Source organism: Astyanax mexicanus, chromosome 17 (genome assembly GCF_023375975.1).
Source record: "Astyanax mexicanus isolate ESR-SI-001 chromosome 17, AstMex3_surface, whole genome shotgun sequence".
Lineage (NCBI taxonomy): Eukaryota > Metazoa > Chordata > Actinopteri > Characiformes > Acestrorhamphidae > Astyanax > Astyanax mexicanus.
Window position 1 is genome coordinate 1,144,568 of NC_064424.1, and position 26,540 is coordinate 1,171,107.

At 32.2% G+C, this 26,540-nt stretch overlaps 2 protein-coding genes across 2 annotated transcripts in view; both read right to left on the minus strand.

The window, feature by feature from the left end:
- Positions 1–26,540, minus strand: part of chm (CHM Rab escort protein) — a 135,344-nt gene that overhangs the window by 35,506 nt on the left and 73,298 nt on the right. The gene's annotated exons all lie outside the window — the stretch shown is intronic.
- wdr55 (WD repeat domain 55) lies at positions 12,501–25,339 on the minus strand. The gene is made up of 8 exons (XM_022666523.2): positions 25,260–25,339; positions 24,434–24,585; positions 22,009–22,109; positions 20,412–20,499; positions 19,119–19,298; positions 18,006–18,105; positions 14,934–15,103; positions 12,501–13,065 (listed from the first exon to the last, which is right to left on the minus strand). The coding sequence occupies exons 1-8, from the start codon at positions 25,326–25,328 to the stop codon at positions 12,708–12,710; spliced, it is 1,218 nt and encodes a 405-aa protein (XP_022522244.2). The 5' UTR covers positions 25,329–25,339; the 3' UTR covers positions 12,501–12,707.

A 26,540-nucleotide genomic window follows, 5' to 3' on the forward strand; every position in this document is an offset into this window, starting at 1 on the left:
CGGCAGCAAGAGGCAGACTATGTGGAGTCTATGTATATATATATATATATATATGTCTATATCATTATCAGTACAGTGATGGCGGCGCTTGGAGCTGAAGCTAGTAGTGTTCTAGGATGTAAACAGTGTTTTTTAATAAGCTTCTTTTTAAGCACTTTTTAAGTTATTAATGCCTGGTTTTAAATGTCAGGGTCTCCTCTTGGATTCTAGTAAGGAGGTGTGGAGCTACTTTGAGCTGGATAACGGTGTAAAAAGTGATTTATCAGGGTAAATTATGTCCCGTATCACCCAGTCTGAAGGGTGTTTGTTGGATATACTGTTAAAATTTCTGGATCTCTGAACTCTGTGGGAGAATGGAGGTGTGCTATTCATCAAAGATAAGAACTTTTTATCATGTTTTACTACAACAAAAGTCCATTTAACACTTAAGATTTTTGATTTTAGTGACATCTTGTGTTAATATTTTAATCTGATTTGATCTGATGCGAATAAGTTGAACTGATGCTTCAGTTCTTTTTTTGGAAGCGTTAAGAATACTACTTTTCTGTTTTTGTATAAAGTTATTTTTCTATCTTTTTCCTGGGATAAGAGAGAAATTTTTGTTATGCTTATCTTGCGTCTCAAAGCGAGGGTTTTTTATCTTGATTTACAGAGGAGTTGCTTTGGTATGAATTTCTATATTGCTTGATTATTATAACTATGAATATGAGAATGGTAGAATCCATATTAATTGGTCATGAAGTCACAGCTGACGGCGGAATGGAATTATTTTTTATATGGAGTTTGATTTGCATGGATAGCATTATTAGAAATACAGTATACTTAGGTTTGTTGGTCTAAATTTGAGGAAATTTGCGATCGTAAAAAAAGCTGTCCACATTCCTTTGCTTCAGAACATCCAAATATACCATATAAACACAGTGGCGGTGTCTGTGTGAGTTCTTCCCTTTTTATTAATGAAGGTTTTACTAATTGATTTGTTAATTAGTGTAGTTAATTGAAGTGTCCTGTAGAGTGGCACAAAATAAACCGAGTGCCCTTTAGGCTGCCCTTTTTGTGGAAGAAGTAAAAACAACCCAACAAGCCCAAAACAAGGTGCAAAACTTGTACTTGTGAGATGCTATGGCTCAGTCGGTGGTAGACGCTACGCCTTGAGTTTATTGGTTCAAGTTCCAATCAAGATCTCTACAGCATGTAGGACCAAAAATTTTTTATGGTTTTAGATATGAGTAAAACCAAACCAACAAGCTCAAAACAAGGCACAGTACTTGTACTTATGAGATGCTATGGCTCAGTCTGTGGTAGACTCTACGCCTTTAGGTTATTGGTTCAAGTACGAATCAGGATCTCTATAGCATGTAGGACCAATAAATTAAAATGGTTCCAAATACTAATGTATAATATTAATGGTATATTAATGTTTAGAAAACACATAAAGCAACAGTGGGATCTTGTGGCCCACTGGTAGACACTATGCCTTAAGGTTGTTGGTTCAAGTTACAATCAGGTTCTCTACAACATGTAAGATCAATAAATTAAAATGGTTCCAAATATAAGTAAAGCCAAACCAACAAAACCAAAAAGGAGCCGCATTACTCCTACTTTTAAGATGCTATGGCTTGGTGTTTTAAACCCTCTGTCTGTGATCAGGACGGTCAGGATTATAACAAATAAAGCTTAAAATCTGAGCTATTAATGTTAAGAAAACACATAAAGCAACAGTGGGATCCAGTGATTCACTGATAGACACTATGCCTTGAGGGTATTGGTTCAAGTACCAATCAGGATCTCTACAGCATGTAGAGCCAATTAATTAAAATGGTTCCAAATATAAGTAAAACCAAACCAACAAGTTAAAAAAGAGCCACACTATTTGTGAGATGCTTGACTGATCAGTTTAAAGTATGTGATTATGATTGAGAGGGTTAGGTTCAAGTCCCAAGAGACATTTCGGCAAGTATGCGTTGTAAAGTTTAAAATCTAAAACCCAGATGTTTAGAAAACACATAAAGAAACTATGGGATCCTGTGGCTCAGTGGTAGACACTATGCTTTAGTTTATTGGTTCAAATACCAATCAGGACCTATACAGCATGTAAGACCAATAAATGAAAATTGTTCCAAATATGCGTAAAGTCAAACCAAAAATGTCAAAAAAGATTTATGCTATCTTTGCGATGCTTTGGTTGATCGATTTAAACCATGTGTCTGTGATCGGGAGGGTTGGGGTTCAAGTCCCAAGAGAAATTTTGGCATGGATGCACTGTAAAGTTTAAAATATGAGACACAAATGTTTAGAAAAAAACATTTAAAGAATCTGTGGGATCCTGTGGGTCATTGGTAGATGCTACGCCTTGAGGTTATTGGTTCAAGTACAAATCAGGATCTCTACAGCATGTAGGACTAATAAATTAAAATTGTTCCAAATATGAGTAAAACCAAACCAACAAGACCAAAAACAAGCTGCAATACTTGTACTTGGGAGATGCTATTGCTCGGTGGTTTAAACCACATGCCTATGATCAGGAGGGTTAGGGTTTAAGTCCCAAGAGAAATGTTGGCATGTTTGCATTGTAAATTTAAAATCTGAAACACAAATGTTCAGAAAAAAACATATAAAAAAACATATAAACAACCATGGGATCCTGTGGCTCACTGGTATACACTACGCCTTGAGATTACTGGTTCAAGTCACAATCAGAATATGTACAGCATGTAGGACCAATGAATTTAACTAGTTTCAAATATCAGTAAAACCAAACCAACAAGACCAAAAACGAGCCACAATACTTGTACTTGTGAGATGCTATGGCTCGGTTGTTTAAACCACATGTCTGTGATCAGGACGGTTAGGGTTCTAATCCCAAGACAAATAAAGCTTGAAATCTGAGATATTAATGTTCAGAAAACATATGAAGCAACAGTGGAATCTTGTAGCCCACTGGTACACACTACGCCTTGAGCTTATTGGTTCAAGTACCAATCAGGATCTCTACAGCATGTAGGACCAATTAATTAAAATTATTCCAAATGTAAGGAAAACCAAACCAACACATACAAAAAACGAGCCGCAATACTTGTACTTTTAAGATGCTATGGCTGGTTGGTTTAAACCATATGTCTGTGATCAGGAGGGTTAGGGTTCAAGTCCCAAGAGACATTTTGGCATGTATATATTATAAAGTTTAAAATCTGAGACACAAATGTTCAGAAAAAAACATATAAAGAAACTGTGGGATCTTGTGGATCACTGATAGTCACTATGTCTTGAGGTCATTGGTTTAAGTGCCAATCAGGATTTCCACCAGGAGGGCCAATGAATTAAAATGGTTCCAAATATGAGTAAACACAAACCAACAAGACCAAAAAAGAGCCAGACTAGATGCTTTGGCTGTTTGGTTTAAACCACATAAGTATGATCGGAGGGTTAGGGTTCAAATCCCAAGAGACATTTTGAAATGTATGCTACATAGAGTTCATTGTTCCAAGAAAACTTCATATAATAAAGTTTATAGAGAGCTGTATCTGGAGCTGCTGCAAAGGTAAGTATGAAATCAAAAGCACAAATACTGTTTTTTTGGTGTTACATTCAAACAACAAAAAGAAAAATGTATTTAATTATTTTTCCATTTTCTGATGTCAAAAGAAAAAATGATACACAGATTAGATTAATACAAAATATATCCCTAACTAAAATATTTAAATGATTATTGTTTTTTAGTTTTTTATTTAATATTTTATTTAATATTTAATGTTTCATATTAACCTTTTTATTTCATAAACCAGCCCTAAACAGTAAAACAAAAATATGAATAAAAAATTGTTAGAAATCACATTAAATTAGTAAAAATGATCCTATACTTTACCTCCATGGCTCTTATACTACTGTTTTTCCAGTGTTTTTGCATTGGGCGGAGTCAAGCTTCAGTTTTGTTGATTTATGAACTTGTTTATTGGCTGGTTCATGGTCTATTCTGTGTTATGTGCAGGAAAACATAAAAAAATATATAATAAAATACATGGTGTCGTCCATTGTAAAGGATTCAGGGTCTAAAAGGGTTAAAATTCTCGACAGCTATTTTTTTTCAGAAACACTTGACGTTGATGTGAAACCCATTTTGAAAACATCTATTTTGGCCTACCCAATTTTTTCTTTTTTCTTTTTAAAATTAGAAAAAATTAAGCATTCACTTAGAAGATCAACTAATAACTTTTACAACATTTTGAAAAAAAGTTTTCTGTGTGTAATGCACAGAAAAGGATACTCTTATATTCTACTATAAAATATATATAGCAAATTAATCCAATTAACAAATATTTAATAGCTTTTTTTATTTCCAATGCATTGGAAGCCTGTGTGTAATGTTCTTATATTTCATATTGACCTTTTTATTTCATAAACCTTACCTTAACCTGTAAAAACATGAATAAAAACTGTTCACAATAAAATCACATTAATGTGATTCGAAGTGAGTGAAAATGTACAAAACATCACTTAGACTTAGACTATAGTGAAATTTTAACATTATTTTCATTGAACATCTTAGTGAGCAGAATTAACCGAATCTGTACATTCGTTTTTTTTTTTATCATAAAGCAACTTAAGTTGGGTATTGGGGATGGGTGGTGGGGTTGATAGTGTGGAGTTTTTTTTGGTTTATATTTTGCTATATATTTGTCTTTCAAACGACGGTTTGGGTCAATTAATTAAATAAATACATGAATAAACAAATAAATATAATAATATAGTGTCTGCCGCAGTACCACAATTGGCCACCAGGGGAGCTCTGTAGAAGACCCAAGACTCACCTGGAGAGAGAGAGGTTTAGAGCTCCTCCCCTTTTGATTACCTGGAAGTGCGACCCGCTCAAACTCACCTGCAGCTCCACTCCACACTGTCTGTTCTCTGTTTGTTTGTTTTGTTAGTTTTGTTACAGTTTGTCTTTGATCTTTAGGGATGAGCAGGTCTGGGGGGTGAGTACCACTTTATTTTGTCTACCTTTTTCTCCTGTTTTGTCGCAGGGAGATATGAGTTTCTGTGTGTTTTTGTTTCTTTGATTTCAGGTGTAGAGATTAAGATTAAGATTAATATTAAGATTAGTGTTCGTCAGTTTTCATTATTGTGCTGTTTGTTTAGTCTTGGTGTTTTTAAAATTGGATTGTATCTTGTATCTTTGTATAAGTTGCTTTAAAACACTTTGCAAATTTTACCGAATATATACAGCTCTAAAAAAAATAAGAGACACTTAAAAATGATGAGTTTCTTTGATTTTACCAAATTGAAAACCTCTGGAATATAATCAAGAGGAAGATGGATGATCACAAACCATCAAACCACCAAACTGAACTGCTTGAATTTTTACACCAGGAGTAAAGCAGCATAAAGTTATCCAAAAGCAGTGTGTAAGACTGGTGGAGGAGGAGAACATGATGCAGAGATGCATAAAAAAAACTGTGATTAAAAACCAGGGTTATTTCACTCTGCATCTTTTTTGTTATTTCAGACATTTCTCATTTTCTGTAAATAAATGCTCTAAATGAGAATATTTTTATTAGGAATTTGGGAGAAATGTTGTCTGTAGTTTATAGAATAAAACAACAATGTTCATTTTACTCAAACATAAATCTATAAATAGCAAAATCAGAGAAACTGATTCAGAAACTGAAGAAGTGATCTCTTCATTTATTCCAGAGCTGTATTTAGTTTTTCTAGGTTCTTGTTTAGGTTAGAAAAATGGCTTTTTGGCGATTCTCTGAAGTTTCCTAACCCAAACCATGTTTAATAGAACTGAAGGTTTTTGCAACTATAACATTCAGCCAGTTGTGCTAAAACAAAATGTTAAAAAATTAAATACAATAACATAAAATGTGTGTCTAGTAGTAGAGAGCACTGTCCATCAACTCACAAATTAATCAGAAAAACAAACTTATAAACTCAATTTATAACACAATTTTGCTGCTAATGTAACCATGTGTTTGCTTATTTTAGCTAGATTTTTTTTCTAAAAAGATAAAATTATGTTATATAAAATTGCAATTTCAACTCATTTCCCCCCCTGCTTTTTCCAGCACCTAAATCTGCTTAATAATCAGAGAACTTGCAGTTAATTCCACGTTTTTGCTCCTGATTTTTGCTGAGTTTGTCTATTTTAACTAAGTATTTTTACTTAAATGAATGAATTTGATATTACATTTTATCCAGATTCATTTCAAACCCTTCACACCTATTTATATATTCCCTATATATCCCCTACATGTAAAAAATGTAAACGTTTTTTGTGACCTCAGCCCCCCATCCCACTCATCCCCATTCCACTTTTTTACCCAATAGTAAAGAATCTTATATGAAATATGTAATTGTGTGCAATTTTAACACACGTCCTTACGTTTTATTTCAACCCCGTCACATCGTTTAATTTATCCCCTATAATATTAATAATCCCTCCTGTCCCACTCATATATTAGTGTTAAATATATTATTTTATATTGACCACAGAGTCTGAAAGGGTTAACTCACCTGAATCAGTTGTATCAGAAAATGGTTAATTCAGTGTAAAGATTTTGATATCTGTCTCCATGCTGCCATCTAGTGCCCAGTTTAATTCCCTACAGCCACACACTCTGATTATCATTTAGACAAATAATCATTAATTACAACAAACATCTTAATTTGATCTTAAAACACAAATAAATATACCATGGACAAAGATGATGATAATAATAATAATAATAATAATAATAATAATAATAATAATAATAATAATAATAATAATAATAATGATAATAATAATAATAATAATAATAATAATAATAGTAATAATGATGAAGTGTCAGTGCTCTGTATTGAATGTAAAATCAGTATTTGTTGGATCTTCATTTGGTTTATATAGTGTCTGATAAGAGTCCTGTTGTTCTTATTACAGACTTTTTATATTGGAAATTGCTTGGGCAGGGTGTGTTATGTGCAGTTTTAATCGAATAGGCCATTTAACATTAAATTTTTATATATTTTTTTATATGTATATTTTTTTTTATCTAAAAATCTTTTTATTTTTTTTAACCAAGAATTGGCAAATTACGTAAGGCTATATAGTCTTACCTTTTGGTATGATTTTGGACCGTTCTTCAGATTTGTAGTTTAGTTTTCAAATGAGTTGGCAATTGACTGCGCATGGTGAATTGTGTAGTTTAAAATAATTAAAGTAATTAAAACTCAAATATACTGGGAATAGACAGGGCATGGTGTGTTGTGTGTAGAATCAAAATCACCAAATGACAATTGGCTATAGTTTTGCCTTTTGGTGTGATTTAGAACCGTTTTTCAAACTTCAATTTTCCATGAAGTTACAACTCAGATGAGTCAGAAATTGACTACACATGGTGTGTTGCGTGTAGTTTTACTCAAATAGTCGATTAAAAAAGTTCCAAATATAGTGAGGCTATAGTCTTACCTTTTGGTGTGATTTTGGACCATTCTTTAAATTCCTTAAAATTACAACTCAAATGAGTTAGAAATTACTTTGGCATGGTTTGTTTGTAGTTTTATTCAAATAGGCCATTAAAAACATTTTTAATTTTTCACCAAAAAAATGGCAAATTACATAAGGCTATATAGTCTTACCTTTTGCCGTAGATTTGGAAATTTCTACAAAGTCGTAGTTTCCATAGAATTACAACTCAAGTGAGTCAGAAATTGTTTGGGCATAGTGTGTTGTGTTGTGTGTAGTTTTATTTAAATAAGCCCTTAAAAACGTTTTTTTTTGTTTGTTTGTTTTAAACAGAATGACCAAATATCGTAAGGCTATAGTCTTACCTTTTGTTGGGATTTTGGACCCTTCGTCAAATCCCTATGTTCCATAAAATTCTAGCTCTAATGAGTTGGGAATTGACAGGGCATGGTGTGTTGTGTGTAGTTTTTTTTCTTAAATAGGCCATTAAAACCTTTTTTTTTTATTTTCACCGAAATCACCAAATTACATAAGGCTATACCTTTTGGTGTGATTTTGGACCGTCCTTAAAATGCTTAGTTTTCATAAAATTATAACTCAAATGGGTAAAAAAAAAAAAAAACTTTGCATGGTTTGTTGTGTGTTATATTATTTAAATAAGCTATTATTTTTTGTTATTTCACCAAAAATCCGCAAAGTACGTAAGGCTATAGTCTTACCTTCTGGTGGATTTTTGGATCCTTCTTCAGATTCTCAGTTTCCATAAAATTATAACTCAAATTAGTCAAAAATTGCTTGGGCATAGTGTGTTGTGTGCCATTATATTCAGTTTATTCACTTTTTTTTTTTTTTTTTTGCAAAAATCACTAAATATGTAAGGCTATATAGTCTTACCTTTTGGTGGAATTGTTGACCTTTGATGTGTTAGTATGTTGTGTGTAGTTTTATTCAAATAGGACATTTAAAAAGTATTTTTTTTTTTTTTTTTTACCAAAAATTACCAAATTATGTAAGGCTATAGTCTTACCTTCTGGTGGAACTTTTGGACCCTTTTTTAAACTCCCATTTTTCATAAAATTACAACTTCAAATAAGTCAAAATTTGCATGGGCATGGTGTGTTGTGTGTAGTTTTATTTATATTCACCAAAAATGTCCAAATTTATGTAAGGCTATGTATAGTCTTACCTTTTGGTGTGATTTTGGATTGTTCTTCAAACTCCCTTTTTCCATAAAATTATAACTCAAATGAGTCAAAAATTAACTGTGCATGGTGTGTTATGTGTAGTTTTATTCAAATAGGCCAATAAAACATTTTGAATTTTTCACCAAAATCGGCAAATTATTCAAGGCTATAGTCTTACCTTTTGGATCGTTCTTCAGACTCCTACTTTTGAAATAATAACTCAAAGAAGTCAGAAAATGATTGTGCATGGTTTGATGTGTGTAGGTAGTTTTTTTTCCTTCAAATTTGGTCATTAAAAAGATTTTTAAAATTTTGGTGAGATTTTGGACTGTTCTTCATATTTTTGGTTTCCTTAAAATTCCAACTCAAATAAGTCAAAAATTGCTTAGTCATGGTGTCTGTTTAGTTTTATTGAAATCGGCCATTAAAAACGTTTTAATTTTTTTTTTTTTTTTACTGAAATTGCTAGATTTCCAGGAAAATACAGCTCAAATGAGTTAAAAATGAACTGTGCATGGTGTGTTGTGTGTAGCTTTATTCAAATAAGCCATTTTTTCATTTTTTACCACCAAAATGTCCAAATTACCTAAGGCTATATATAGTCTTACCTTCGGTGGAATTTTTGGGCCCTTTTTCAAACTCCCATTTTTCATAAAATTACACATCAAATGAGTCAAAAATTGGTTGGGCATGGTGTGTTGTGTGTAGTTTTATTCAAATAGGCAATTACAAACATTTTTATTTTTTAAAAATCATGTAAGGCATTAGTCTTACCTTTTGCTGTGATTTTGGACCGTTCTACAAACTCCTCGTTTCCATAAAATTATAACTAAACATAGAGTCAGAAAATACTTGGGCATGATGTATTGTGTCTGATTTTAATGGCCTATTTTAATAAATTAATGTTTTTTAAATAATTTTAATTTTAATTTAATTTTGATGTGATTTTGGAACATTCTTCAAATTCTTTGTTTCCGTAAAATTACAACACAAATGAGTTGGGAATTGACTGGGCGAGATGTATTAAAAATGATTTTTAGCTATAGTCTTACCTTTTCGAACCGTTCTTTAAACTTTTTTATAAAATTACAACTCACACGAGTTAAAAATTGCGTTGGCATGGTTGTGTTGTGTGTAGTTTTATGTAAACAGGACACTAAACACTTTTTTTATTTTTCACCAAAAATCTCCAAATTTATGTAAGGCTATAGTCTTACCTTTTGGTGTGATTGTAGACCATTCTTTAAGTTCTAAATTCTTATGATATTATAACTCAAATGAGCTGGTAATTAACAAGAAATTGTCGTTTTATTTAATTATGGCAATTTAAAAAACATATACCGGTATATTTTTTTCACCAAAATCTGCAAATTTGGACCGTTCTACAAAAGCCCATGTTCCATAAAATTCTAACTCAAATTTGATTCATTCAATATATATATATATATATATATACATTTTTTATTTTTATTATTATTATTTTTTTTCACAAAAATCGGCAAATTAAATATAGTCTTACCTTTTGGCGTGATTTTGGACCGTTCTTCAAATTCTTACTTTTCATGAAAATTATAACTCAAATGAGTCAAAAATTGCTTAGGCATGGTGTGGTGCGTATAGTTTTATTCAAATAGGACATTAAAAAACTTTTTGGTTTTTACACCAAAATCGGCAAGTTATGTAAGGCTCCAAATAATAACTCGAATAACTTAAAGAATTGACAAGGCAAGTGGTGTTGTGTAGTTTTATTTAAATAGGCCATTAAAAACATTTTTTTATTTTTCACTGAAACTGACAAATGACATAAGGCTATAGTCTTACCTTTTGGTGTGATTTTGGACCGTTCTTCAAATTCTCAGTTTTCATGAAATTATAACTCAAATGAGTTGGGAATAGCTTGGGCATGGTGTGTTCTGTGTAGTTTTATTCAATTAGGACCTTAAAATAGTTTTTACATTTTTCACAAAAATCACTAAAATACATAAGGCTATAGTCTTACCTTCTGGTGGAATTTTTGATAATTCTTTAAATTACAACTCAAATGAGTCAAAAATCAACTGGGCATGGTTTGGTGTGTGTAGTTTTATTAAAATAAGCTATTTAAAAACTTTTTTTTTTTTTTTTATTAAGTAAGGCTATAGTCTTACCTTTTGGTGTGATTTTTTATTCTACAGATTCTTAGTTTTCATAAAATTATAACTCAAATGAGTCAGAAATTGTTTGGGCATGTTGTGTTGTGTGTAGTTTTATTTAAATAGGACATTAAAAACCTTTTTTTTTTTTTTACACCAAAATTTTACTAAATTGTGAAAGGCTATAGTCTTACCTTTTGTCTTTCTTCTTCTTCGTCATCTTCAGATTCTTAGTTTCCATAAAATTGTAACTCAAATAAGTTGAGAATTGACAGGGCATCGTGTGTAGTTTTATTTAGATAGGCGGTTAAAAACAACTTTATTTTTAACCAAAAATCTGCAAAAATACATAAGGGTATAGTCTTACTATTTGGTGTGATTGGACCGTTCTTCAAACTGATAGTTTCCAGAAAATTATAACTCAAATAAGTGTGCTGTGTGTATCTTTATTTAAATAGGCTATTTTTAATTTTTTTTTACTAAAATCACCAAATTAAGGCTATAGTCTTACCTTTTTGTGTAATTTTTCACTTTTTCCAATATAATTTATTACATTATATTATATAATATTATTATTATATTATATAATATATTATATATTCCAAATAATAACTTAAATAACTAAAAAAAGACAGGGCAAGTAGTGTTGTGTAGTTTTATTTAAATATGCCATTAAAAACATTTTTTATTTTTTCACTGAAATTGCCAAATTACATAAGGCTTTATTTTTATTAAGTAAGGCTATAGTCTTACCTTTTGGTGTGATTTTGGACCGTTCTTCAAAGTCGTAGTTCCATAAAAATGTAACTCAAATGAGGCAGACATTGCTTGGGCATGGTGTGCTGTGTGTAGATTTATTTAAATAGGCCACTGAAAAGTGTTTTTTTTTTTTTTTTTTTTTCACCAAAATTCTAAAATTAAGTAAGGCTATAGTCTTACCTTCTGTTGGATTTTGGACCTTCTTCAAACTCCAATTTTCATTTTTCATAAAATTGAAAAAACTCAAAAGTCAAAAATTGCTTTCGAAATACCTTTTGTCTTTCTTCTTCTTTGTCGTCTTCAAATTCTTAGTTTCCATAGTGTGCTGTGTGTAGATTTATTTAAATAGGCCATTAAAAAGTTTTTTTTTTCACTGAAACTGACAAATTATAACTTGAATAAATTGGGAAGTGACAGGGCATAGTGTGCTGTGTGTAGTTTTATGCAAATAGGCAATTTAAATATTTTTTTTTTTCTTCATTTTCACCGAGATTGACAAATTACGCAAGGCTATAGTCTTACCATTTGGTGTGATTTTGGACCCTTCTTCAAATTCTTAGTTTTCAAAAAAGTATAACTCAATTGAGTCAAACATTAACTGTGCATGGTGTAATGTGTGTAGTTTTATTCAAATAGACATTAAAAAGCTTTTTGTTTTTTTTTTCCCACCAAAAATCAGCAAACTACATTAGGCTACAGTCTTGACTAAAAATTACAGAATATCATAAGGCTATATTCTTAGAATTTGAGGAACGGTCCCAAAATCACACCAAAAACTTAGTTTCCATAAAATTACAACTCAAATCAGTTACAAAGTGCTTGAGCAAGACGTGTTGTTTTTAACTGCCTATTCTATATCCTAAACTACACACTTTTTTTCACCAAAATCCCTGAATTTTGGTGGAATTTTTGACCGTTCTTCAACAAACACACATTTAAACACATTTATTGGGTTACTGACAAATAGAAACACTGACACACATTTATAAACACATTTTATTTATACTGGCAGAAGAGGATGAGGCTGCTTATATATGTATGTATGTATGTATGTATGTATGTGTGTGCAAGGCATTATGGTTATTTATTGTGATAGTTATTATTCTTAATTATTCAGTCCATATCTGTACAAAACCTGTTTGTTTAACAACAAAAACACTTTAACAGAACAAATAAGCACAGTTTTTAGTCGCTCCCGCTGTCGCTCTCCTCCTCCTCCTCTTCATCACTTTCTTCCTCCTGAGCTTCAGTGTTTTTCTGCTGGTTCTCCTGGTTTGTATCCAGTAATCCGGAGAAGAAGTCTCCGGCTCCTCCGAACGCTTTGCTGCTGAGCGCTCGGAGACGCCCGTCCTTCTTCTTGCGGCGCCGGTAGTCGCTGACTCTGCTGCTCTGCAGGGCGGAAATGTCCCAGAACTTGATGAGCTGATCGTGAGCACAGCTGGCGAGGAAGCGTTTCTCCCGAGAGCAGACGATCTCCTCCACCGGTTCACCGACGTGCTGCCCGATCCTCCCCACGGCCCGATTCGGCAGAATGTTGACGGCTCTGAGGAGAACAGAGACACATTAAAAAAGAGAAAAGACTCTGAGGTTCGTGTGTTTTTTTACATTTTATAAACCGTATTTTATCAGAATAGTTTCAGTTTCTCTCTATAGTTTAGTTATGGGCTACAGAACTTAACTCCATCCTGCCGTCATCATTATTAGCTACAAAAGGTACCACGTGCTTAAACGGCAATTTTAATAAACAACCCGGAAGTAAACTACCCGCTTTTAATTTACTGCGTGTGTAAACGTCGCTTTTAATAAACTACCCCAAAGTAAACCCTTGAAGGTGCAGTGTGCGTAAAAAGCATTTTTAGTAAACTAACCACTTTTTATAAACAACCCAAAGGTGCCGCATGTGCAAACGTCACTTTTAATAAACTACCTGAACGTGATGCATGCATAAAAAAAGCGTTTTTGATAAACTACCCAGAAGTAAACTACCCGCTTTTAATTTACTGCGTGTGTAAACGTCGCTTTTAATAAACTACCTGAAGCTGTGCATAAACAGTATTTTTAAACTACCCGGAGGCGCCACGTGCATAACTGCGTTTTTAATAAACTACTTAAGACTCCATGTGCTCAAACGTCGTTTTTGATAAGATACCCAAATATACCGCGTACGTAAACACCGTTTTTAATAAACTACCCAAAGGCACTGTGTGCACCAACAGTGCTTTTAATAATAAACTACTTTATGGTAATAATAAATTAGCTGAAGGTACTGTTATAAACTGGTATAAACAGTGAAATGCACAGGTAGTTGGGTAAAAACAAAGTCCTCATTGCATTGTTTTAAATTCTAACTATTCTAACAATAAAGTATAATGCTACTTTGAGTTTGTTAATGGGGTAATAATATTGAATAATTTGCTTGGGTAACTCTGTCTCTCCATCACTAGAATTGTGAGCCTGTTGGGAGAATTGTTGTGTTTGGAATTGCTGGGAAGAATGGAGGTGAGCTACTTGACAAATTTTTGTAGTCTTTGTTACTTTAGTAACTAAATTTACTAAAAGCATCAATGAAAAACATTGTGCTGCTACAAACACCTAATGACACTTTTAATAAGTTTACGGGGTAATAATATTGAATTCTTTGCCTGGGTAACTCTGTGCTCCTATCACTAGTATTGTGAGCCTGTTGGAAGCATCAGCTAAAAGTGCAGTATTTGGGAATTCGGGGGAGAACAGAGGTGAGCTACTTGAGAAAAGTTTTTTTTTTTTTTTTTACTTTAGTAACTAAATTCACTAAAAGTATCAATGAAAAACATTGTGCTGCTCTAAACACTGTATAACTATTACAGACACTTTACAAAATAAAGGTACATCATCATTATGATCACAGTGGGCTCCTTGCACTCACGGCTTTGACGCATTTCCTTTTTATAGTGATTATTATTTTTACTATTATTATTATTATAGTTAGCATTATTATAGCCAGCACAGCTAGCATTTGTCTAATTATTTTTGATGATTATTATAGTTAGCATTATTATTATTACTAGCATTTTATTAGACTTCCATTTAATAACAGGAGAAACTAACAACAATCAGTAATGCACCTAGCAAGCTAGTTAGCTATCCTAGCTAATGCTGAGCTGTGTGGGCTAACGTAAAATATAAGAAACAAATCTTTGTAGTGTGTAGGTATGAAGATGCATATAGTTTAAAGTCTTTCTCTAGCTTTCTAGTGGTAGGCTTTACTGCTCTCCTCAACGTTGAGGTTCATTTTTAGAAGCTCTTGTAAACACCAGCTGAAAATACTGCCATAGCGAGTGTGTTAGAAAAGCCAAACAGGAAACGCTGGAGCAGCACTGATGAGAATGAGGAAGTAGTTGTGCAAAGAGCGCATTCTGCAGTTCTACTCACCGAATGACTCCATCTGTAGAGGCAGCACAGAGAATACTGTCTGTGATCGGGACGATGCAGTCCACAGACTCCGCCTGCACATCAAACCGATCACTCATATCCCCAAACTCATTCCAGTTAAAAATATACATAGTTCCTTCACTGGAGCCGCACACCACTTTCTGTCCTCTCTGTGAGACACACAGGATCAATACATTAATCAATCAATCAATCAATCAATCAATCAATCAACTCAGATTGAAAGTTGATTGAAAGTGGCTCACATTAACACTAAGTACATAAAATAAAGACTGATATAAAACAAGAGAGATAAATACAAATATAATAGTTAAATAAAAGAGTGGGAATCTAGTCAACAACAGCAGATAAAACAGTTAAACACTTTAATCACTTTATTTTTACTGTTATTTATTTATTTATTTTAAAGTAAAAGATTAAAATAAAGAATAGTTTTTGCTTAAAGCACAAAAGGGAACAAGATAATAAAATATTAACATTTTAGGACTTTATACTGTTCATATCTAGCTATTGGAATCTATATTGAATCAACTGATATTAAAATGAATAAATAAAGCTATGCATACAATTAAGAAGCCACTGCAAAATTACAATTTAAAAACTGCTTGAATTTTTGCACCAGGAGTGAAACAGCATAAAGCTACCCAAAAGCAGTGTGTAAGACTGGTGGAGGAGCTGTTAATGCAGCGACTTTACTGTCTAAAACCTTTAGAGAAATGGAAATATACGTTTTCTATACTTTGCTTTCTAAATTTAAAGAAATATCACTGAACAGTGATTAGTTTCTATTTTAATAATATAATAAAATATTATTTTAAAATATAAAATAATTTGAAATATTTAAAATATATATATATATATATATATATATTTTTTTTAATAAAAAATTAATTTAATATTTTTGTTTTTAAAAACTTTCTATAACCGGCCCTTCATATATCCTCCTCAGAAACTGAACCAGACTTTACTGCACTTTTTCAAACCCAAAACTACATTTATCTCACAGAACAAGAAACAAGCACTGAAAAACAGTATGAAGAAATTAAGTAATTAGATTACAAACCAAATAGCAACAGTACTTATTAATTAATTTAGTTCATTTTTCTTTATTTAAATATATTGTTTTAATAATGTTTTATTCATGCATTATTCTTTATTTTATGTATTTATTTCCATTTTTGTTATTCTTTTACATGTTGTTCTCTTTGAATCTTTTAATTTGTAACGCATTGAATGATCATTGTGTATAAAAACTGATATAAAAATAAACTTGCCTTTGTATAAAATGTTTTTCATTTCTGTATACAAATTTTACAATTGTAAATATTATAGACATATTTAATGACTGTCTTTACTGCAAACACTAACATTTGTTTGTGAATGTTGATTAAATAATGATATAATGTTGGTCCTGCTTCATATTTTTAATTTTTAACCTACTCTTACCATGAAAAGCTTCTCAAAACCATATAAGCATATAATTACAATTATTTTTAATGAGATTAAAGTTCTGCAGTTATTTACTGATATAACAGGGGAGAACCATGGACAGGTTCCCCATAAACCGGTGTTGTGTCAAATTCAGCACCCCGTCAGGAAAAGCACCCCCTCTCGGAAGAGGCTGCAGGTGACATGGCTTTTTTTTAGCGTAGCTTAGAACAGCATTATGGGCATACCTGTCAAGTCTCCCGTTTTGGCCGGGAAACTACCGTATTTTACTCCTCTTTCCCGCCGTCCTCCCGTATTAGTATTTTCCCGTATTATACTAAATAAAAAAATATATAGGCCACAGGCGACAATGCACTGACCGCTGTGTGTCTCTTAACCAATGGTGGTGCCGGTTCAAGGAGAAAGTCCCGCCTTTCAGGAGAAACAGCCAATCAGCTAGCTGGTTTTGCGGAGCGCAGTTTAGTGTGCAGGAAGCCCCGCCCCTCCCCTCGCTGTGAGTTCAGGCAGCTAGTCGGAGCAGCTGTCGTTAAAACTAATCTGGATATACGGAGATTTTTCTAAAAGAAAGGTAATTAACCATGTAAACTGTGATGAGATTGTTTCTGATAGCTGGTTAAAAAGACTCTTCTCTGAATCAAAACATAAATTAAACCCACTGTGTGTTTAATAAAATACAGCTTGTGACTCAGTTAGCTTAACTTTAGAATTAGCTAGATAGATATTCAGGGTTTGAGAAAAATCTACATACATATATATATATATATAATGCCCTGCCCTGATGTGCCTGATCAGCCAATAACTATCATTTCCAAACTCTATTAGTTCAGGGCTAGTTTTAGGGTTTGTTAGAATTTGTTTAAATCTCAAGTATTGTGGTGTAATGTATTATAATGTAATGTAATGTATTATTTAGAAGGGGTAGAAGAGATGGTTGAGCTGGAGAGAGAGAAAATGTGGAGAGGGCTGAAATTAACTGAACTGATCAGGAGTGGACTGAACGATAGAAAGAAGTATTAATGAAAGATTATTAATTGTGTAGGCCCCTTAGGACTATTATTTACTTATGGAATATATCTGATCCATGTCCTTTTTGTAAATTTGTGCACCCTTCAATTTCAATTTTAAATCTATTAAATAAAAAAAAAATATATATAAAATATATATATATATATATTTTTTTCCCCCTCGTTTGGGCTGTTGGGGCGGCGGAAAAAATCCCTTATTTTTAAGTCCAAAACTTGACAGGTATGATTATGGGTATTGTAAAAAAAAAAAAAAGTTAAAGCCGTGAAGATATACGTGCACGGTCCCGAGAGGTGGTGCTTTTCCTGGCGGGGGTACTTAATTTGGCACAACACTGGCTCTGGTGTGATTAGGTACTAACTGTGCAGGGTGCCCTTTTTTATGATTTAGATTTTTCTGTTATTTAAAAATGTAAAAGATTAAAAAAATAAAGAATAGTTTTGCTTAGTTTTGCTTTTTATGTGCACAATTACAAAATCATGCAGCGCTGCAGACCTATATCATTTGCTCACTTTGTGATACTATAATTAAAAAAAAATAAATAAAAATGTAAAACTGAAAAAAAAAAAAAAGTTTTCTTACTTTCATTATGGAAACAGAAGTAAGATCTCCATCCTGGATCTCTGAGAGCAGCTCGAATCTCCTCCTCTTTATGTTAAATACACCCATCGATCCATCACCACTGAAAAATAAGTTAAAAGCAAAAAATAAAATAAAATCGGATTTACTAGGAGTGTGCCATATAGTATTCTACACAAAAATATATATCTTATTTTTTTTAATACTTTTCCCGTCATTATGATAGCAAAGATACACTGACACTCCCTAAATCAAGCAGCACAGTGCATGGTTGACGGCTCACCTACAGATCAGATCAGCCTTTAGGTGTGGTGATAAATGTTATTCTTTCTTAAAAGCATGCACTAAATATTCTGCACTTCACTAGTGTTTATAGATTTTTATATTACATTATAATTATTTTATTTAAAATTAAAAAATATATAAAAAATAGAGTTGTGTAGGTTAGTGTTGTTTTCAATGTACAGGTTTAGTTTCTACTGAATGTGATTAAAACTATTAATGGATTTGTATATTATATTATTTTATACTGTTCATATCTATTGGAATTATATTGATTCAACTATAAAGAAATCACTGCGAAATTACCATTAAAAACCTCTGGAATATAATCAAGAGGAAGATGGATGATCACAAACCATCAAACCACCAAACTGAACTACTTGAATTTTTACACCAGGAGTAAAGCAGCATAAAGTTATCCAAAAGCAGTGTGTAAGACTGGTGGAGGAGAACATGATGCCAAGATGCATGAAATTAAAACTGTGATTAAAAACCACCAGGGTTATTCCACCAAATATTGATTATTTCTGAACTCTTAAAACTTTATGAATATGAACTTGTTTTCTTTGCATTATTTGAGGTCTGAAAGCTCTGCATCTTTTTTTGTTATTTCAGTCATTTCTCATTTTCTGTAAATAAATGCTCTAAATGAGAATATTTTTATTTGTAATTTGGGAGAAATGTTGTCTGTAGTTTATAGAATAAAACAACAATGTTCATTTTACTCAAACATAAACCTATAAATAGTAAAATATATATTGTAATATAAATGTTGACCAAAATGATGTGATTAATGTAAATATGGTGTAAATATTTACTGTATCAGTACAGTACCTGGAGGTGAGCAGGATCTTCTTGGCCTGATCTACAGCGATGCCGCTGATGAAGTCTTCATGGTGTTTCAGAGACATGAAGGAAGTGCCTTTCCTCAGGTCCCAAACGTTCAGCGTCCCCTCGTCGTCCCCAGTGGCAAATATATTCTCATCGACTATGAGCAGGGCATTTATGGGCTTACTAAAGAAGAGAATAAAGAACAATTGGAACAAATAACTCATTTAAATTAATTGTAATACACAGAAATATCAAGTTTAACATGTTTAAGTTTTAAGGACAAGCAGCCACGGTCTGCCCCAGCTGGCTCGCATTGGACTGATGGAGCAGCCAGCAGGGACTGGCATAAAAACACTTTCTGATGATAAAAAGATGGCCAAGGCAGAAAGGACCCAAAAACTTTAAAATTAAGCCACTAGAGCCCCACTGGGTCGTCGATTATGTTGATTTGAGTTTGTTTGGGTGTTGTGGAGGAACTTTGTACCAAATAAAAGATATATTTGAGTAAATTCTCTCCCTGTGGTTTTTTTTGTGCTTCCGGTCTACCAGATCATGGTGTCTACAAACTATCCCTCAGACTGAGTGGTAAATAAATAAATAAATATATATATATCTATCAGTGGCATGCAGTAAATATAATCACCCCCCCCATACCCCCCCACTGCCGATCGACACATAGAAAAATATTACAATAACTATATATTCTCTCTCTTGACTTAGTGATATTAACTTAATACACAAACAGCCCACAAATACAACTACAAAAATATACAATAGACCCAACAATAAATGCTTAATTTGGGGTTATGCAGCCATGGCCCCGCCCCCGTAGTGAAAATCATGAATCTGATTGGTTAGACTTGCTCAGACTTTGCTAATAGATTCATTACTACACTCTTCTCAAAATCAGAAGAAGGGTCACGCAGTCACGTGGGGGGAGGAGCCATTTTAAAAAGCTTTGATTGGTTAGAACCGCTGTCAGTCAGATAAGAGTCCTGCAGCAACTGAAAAACACAGACTAATGCTTTAAATTAGTTGCTGTTTTATTTTAGTTCATTTATAAAATAAATTCTTACACTTACAATAACTTTAATATATATTTCCTGAATAAAAATTATGTAATTATTTACATGCATTTATTGTCACCCCTTAGGGTTAGAAGGGCCACACTGCACACCACTGATACATATATATATATATATATATATATATATATATATATATATATATATATATATATATATATATATATATATATATATATATATATATATATAAAACAGCGTATAAAATTACCTGTGGGCTTTTGGGATACGTGTCGCCAGCTTCCCGGCCTCCACATCCATGATGTGAACAGCCTTATCTTTAGACACGCTGAATAATTCTACAAAATAATAAAAAAAATACAGAGAAAGACTGAATACAGAACACACACATTATGGGAATTATACACAAAAAATCTGATCATTTAATACTGAGTGGTCCTTTGTAAATGTTTAATAAACTTGTAATACAGTTTATTATAGGAGAGATATTGTAAGTCATTCCTCACAGCTGCTGTAAGACTCAATAACAACCACTGCCCTCAATAAACAGGAGTTACAATTAGTTTTATCTGGTAAAAATAACAAAAAATAAAAATAAATCACCATATTGTATTTACTAGGTTACTTTTTGGGCATTATTAGTATGTTTACCACAATCATGTGCAATATTTTATTAGTTATTTATTATTTTTAACTATTATTTATTTTATTTTTTCTATTTTATATATTGCTTGTATATTCACACTACTTCCTTTGCTCTGTCCTCTGTGCTGCTGTAACACTGCAAATTTCCCTGTTTCAGGATTAAATAAAGGATTATCTTATTTTATTTTATTTTTTTTATTTTAATACTTTTTGTTTTAGAATTTTCTTTGTTTACATAATGCATTTTTTTATATTTTTTTTATTTTATGGTCTATTTCGCACTTTCTGTACAGTGTCCTTGAGTGACAGAAAGGCACCCATGAAATAAAATGTATTATTATTAATATATACAGCTCTCGAAAAATGAAGAGATCACTTCAGTTTCTGAATCAGTTTCTCTGATTTTACTATTTATAGGTTTATGTTTGAGTAAAATGAACAATGTTGTTTTATTCTATAAACTACAGACAACATTTCTCCCAAATTACAAATAAAAATATTCTCATTTAGATCATTTATTTACAGAAAATGAGAAATGTCTGAAATAACAAAAAAGATGCAGAGCTTTCAGACCTCAAATAATGCAAAGAAAACAAGTTCATATTCATAAAGTTTTAAGAGTTCAGAAATAATCAATATTTGGTGGAATAACCCTGGTTTTTAATCACAGTTTTTGTTTTCATGCATCTTGGCATCATGTTCTCCTCCACCAGTCTTACACACTGCTTTTGGATAACTTTATGCTGCTTTACTCCTGGTGTAAAAATTCAAGCTTCATCCATCTTCCTCTTGATTATATTCCAGAGGTTTTCAATTTGGTAAAATCAAAGAAACTCATCATTTTTAAGTGCTCTCTTTTTTTCCAGAGCTGCATTTCTCAGGTTGTTTTTAGATATTACGTATTAAGTATTGAATAAAATGTTTAGTACAATTAAAATGTAGTATTTTAACACCCTGCTGCAGTTACTGTGAAAAAAATATAAATTCATTGTTTAATAATAAAAACACATTTTTCTGTACATTTGTGTTTTGTCCATACATTATGTCTAATCTGGTCCCTATTAAATTAATATTTGGATATCCCTGAGGTCAAACAACATCTATATCTTCTTTCTTATGATCTTCATTGATCTTTTAATCTGGAAATATTTAATATAAAAGCCTTTAAATTTACTGTAAACAATTTAAACTCTTATACTGACTTTCACCATCACTGGAGAAGGCCACTTTCCTGCAGGACTTCAGGTGATGCCCAGAGGACCACAGCTCTTTGTTCTCCCCCACCGTGCAGGAGTACCTGTACCTGCAATGCAAATAAATAAATAACAAAATATATATATATATATATATATAAAATAAAAATAATATCATATACACTGCCTGGCCAAAAAATGGATTTAACAAAAGGAAGCAAATAGGTAAGAATCTCCATTGGATAATAATAATTACTGCATGTGTGATTATGATTTTTTCAGCTGAAACATTCATAATGTATTTAAAGCTCACCTTCCACGAAAATCCGATTTTTCTTGTTTTTTGTGGAATACAGTAGGTCTCTCCGAGTTGAATGTGTACACCTGCACATTAAACTGTTTTGCAGCCCCCATTGTCTGCAGGAGCTAAGCAAAGAAATCCCCCCTCCCCCCCTCCGAAAAACGGGTGAATTTTGAATTATCTTTCTGCCTATGTAGGCAGAAACTCACAGACCAGCCCACCTTGGCTCGAGAAACTCCCAGAGGCGGAGCTGAAGCGACGCAACATCACCGCTCATCAGTTAGGAGGTGGGAGGCAGTGAGCGGCAGAGCGGTGGAGGGGCGTCGCAGTGCTCCTAGCCAATCAGAGGAGAGATATTTGCATGCTGTTTGCATGTATGAATATTCATGAGCAAAGCTGGAATCCGGTCATTTTGGACACACCCCTAAAAAAGTCCATTAAAAAAGAGCTATACAGAGACACCTGAGCACTTTTTTTTTACAAAAACGGCTCACATGTCATTCATTCATACTAGAGACCACAACTAGACATTTTAAAATGAAAGAAAAAACAACGGAAGGTGAGCTTTAACTCTAACTGATGCAGGGAGTAGCTTCTCATCTGTTAAAAACAACCATGTGGAAATCTATTTAATCTATTTTAGAAGCATTAAATTATTGGCATGAATCAATAATGCAGTAAAAAAATATCCTAAGAAAATGTAGCTGAATCTACTAAAATCAGTTTAATAAAATGTCCAACGCTTTAGTATTAAACAGTGGAAGGACAGTAGGGGAACATCATCTTCCTGAAAAGAATGTGGTGGGAAAAAATATATATATATAAAACGTTAATAATAAAATCAGTGATCACTTATGGATATGATGTTTAATAGTGAAAGTAAGAGCTTTACCACACTCACAACTATTCAAAACCTTTAAATGAACACTGATTCAATGTCAGAAATTTAACACTAAGTGATTAACATGAGGCAATAGTTTTAATTGACTGGTAGTGTATAACAATGAAAACATAATTTTTTGATCTTTATCTTTATAGTTAGCAGATAATATTTTAAACACATTTATACTTAAGTTAAAATATGCCTTTCAATTCTTTTGATTGACATTTTGCCTCAAAACCTTTGTCTGTTATATTTATTCGTATCTCAAATGCAAAAGAGCAGTAAAATATTGTGTTTTCTTGGCATGAACCTATGAATTAAAAAGTAAAAAAGTAATAATGTTGAAAAAAGAAAGCCCTGACACACCAATCACCATATTAAGTGTACTTAATACAGCAGCCTCCCTGCAAACATAATGCTTGACAACTTAATGTAAATGTATTTTATTGTTTAATATTATTTATTTATTTATTATCACTTAAACATTTGGTGCAACAAATCAAATGGTAGAAAAACAGCCTTAGAATATATACAGAAATCATGTTTAATAGTGAAAGTAAGAGCTTTCCCAAACACACAACCATTCAAAACCTTTAAATCAACATTTATTTAATGTCTGAATTTCAACACTAACTGAAGCATTTGAGGCAACGTTAAATAAACTGTTTAAAGAAAGAAAAAAAAAGAAAAGGGGATTAAAAAATGATGAGTTTCTTTGATTTTACCAAATTGAAAACCTCTGGAATATAATCAAGAGGAAGATGGATGATCACAAACCATCAAACCACCAAACTGAACTGCTTGAATTTTTGCACCAGGAGTAAAGCAGCATAAAGTTATCCAAAAGCAGTGTGTAAGACTGGTGGAGGAGAACATGATGCCAAGATGCATGAAAAAAAACTGTGATTAAAAACCACCAGGGTTATTCCACCAAATATTTTATAGAATTTCTGAACCCTTGAAACTTAAATATAAATATGAACTTGTTTTCTTTGTATTATTTGAGGTCTGAAAGTTCTGTATCTTTTTTTATTATTTCAGTCATTTCTCATTTTCTGTAAATAAATGCTCTAAATGAGAATATATTTATTTGGAATTTGGGAGAAATGTTGTCTGTAGTTTATAGAATAAAACAACAATGTTCATTTTACTCAAACATAAACCTATAAATAGCAAAATCAGAGAAAACAATCAGAGTTGTTATAACTGTGACGATAATAATAGGAAACAAGTACACAAACAAAACTTACAGATAAATATCTCCATCAATGTCTCCAGCAGCGAGGAGATCTTCTTTAGGGTGGAAGGCCAGTGTATTTACTATAGCCTCCTGTTTAATATCCTCAGGAGTCTCCTGTATTTTAGGCGCTGGTTTATTATCAGGATCATCCTGCAGTGAATCCTACATATAAACACAGAAATTACAAGTTAGAAATGTAGTAAATTTTACATTTTGTCATTTTTACCCTGATTTTAGTGGTACAGCCTCACTTTACTGACCTGGTGTTGTGTCGAGTTGTGCAAGCTTGCCAAATCCTGCTACCACAAGTAGTATTAACAGATATTTCTATAGGTTTTAGAGATTTTCATAGGCTGAAGTACCAAATTACCTAGAATTAGAGCATTTTTTCAGCAGAACAGGAGGGAGGGTAGCTATTTGATAAGCCTAAATCACTGCAGCTATCAGGGTATAGATAAGGGACCCAAACAAACACTAATACACAGGGGTGATAAAAAATAAAGTAAAATAAAATTGTGTATTTTCTTTAAACAACAAGTAAACAGTAATCTCAGACTGTATAAGTCGTCAAACACGCAAAAATGAGAAGAATTATCACGACAAAACACAAGAAAACATTAAAAACTATAAATCAGCGAATGCGCAGTGCCGTAAGTAGCGCATATCGACGGGTAGCACAACTCAACGCAACACCAAGCTAAAGCTAACCCGCTTTTACACACAATTTACTATAAAACAGCGTCTCCAGCGGCCGCTACTCGACAAAAAACACGGTAATAACAGCAGATAAAGACGTACATACAGATAAAAACAGATAAAAACGCTTAAAAACTCACATTTTCCTCTAAAACACCCAAACTTTCCTCCTCAGAGAGAGACTCATGCGTCTCCGTGGGCGCCGCCATCGCTTCTTGTAAGAGCGGAATGGTTCGCTTCAAAATAAAAGTCCTAATTAAAAACTTTTATTAAACCTTTTTTTAATGGATTAAATATATAGACAGGGTCAGTTAAAAGTTATGACAACCTTCATTTATTTATTGTGTCTTGATTTAATTTATTTATTAATATAATAATATATCATATAATATATATAATAATAATATATAATTAATATTAAATACATAAAAACAATTAAGGGACATATATGTATTTATGTAGTAAACAGTCCTCCACCATCTCCTGAACTAAACCGGAAAAAAATAATGCAATAAATAAATAAATAAATACTGCATTGGTGATTAATATGTTTCAGCTGCAACAAGTCATAATTTAACCCTAACTGATGCAGGGAGTAGCTTCTCGTTTGTTAAACAACCATGTGAAAAGATCCAGGTCATCTGTTTCAGAAGAGTCAAATTATTGGCCAGTAAACCATCCTGTTTTATTGGCACGAACCTATGAGATTAAATGTAAAATAATATTAAAAGTAATAATATTGGGGGGGGGGGGGGGGGGAATCCTGACACATCAATCAACATATTGTTAAGTGTACTTAAAGAGTTAAACTATCCAGCTTCAAATATAATATTAGAAAAAATAAATAAACAGCAGCCGCTCTAAACAAACATAATGTTTAATTATTATTATTATTTTATTTTATGTATTTTATTATTTTTATTTGTATTTTATATATTGTATTTTTTGATATAGTGGCGTTAGAATTGAATAACGTGAATTCACTGAATTTAAATTATTACCAACGATACAAAACCCGCTGACTGCGCTTAGACTGTACTGCCACCAGGTGTCACCATTTACACAACTATTGCTCAAGGTAAATACTTTATTTTATAAAAAATCACACACACACACACAAATAAATAAATAAGTAAACAAATAAGTAAATAAATACAATTATTTAATAATTAAATTTCCATTAGAAGCTTCAGTATTATTACCTGTTTTCATGCACCTGTTGTTTCATGCAAACTGATTTGATTTATGAACTGTTTTATTATTATTAAGATGACTGTAAAGCGGCTAGTTTACACTGATTATTAATTCATTATTTGACAAACTGCGTTTTAAGAATTCATTTTCATTTAGTTTAATTTATAAATTTTAAAATTGAAATAAAGTGTTGTTATTATTATTATTGTCTAGTATTATTAATCATC

Coding starts and splice junctions, on each gene's coding strand:
- wdr55 (XM_022666523.2), bottom strand. CDS start 25,328: ATGGCGGCGCCCACGGAGACGCATGAGTCTCTCTCTGAGGAGGAAAGT. Junction 22,110..24,433: donor ATTGATGGAGATATTTATCT/GTAAGTTTTGTT, acceptor TTTGCATTGCAG/GTACAGGTACTCCTGCACGG. Junction 19,299..20,411: donor CGTATCCCAAAAGCCCACAG/GTAATTTTATAC, acceptor TCTCTTCTTTAG/TAAGCCCATAAATGCCCTGC.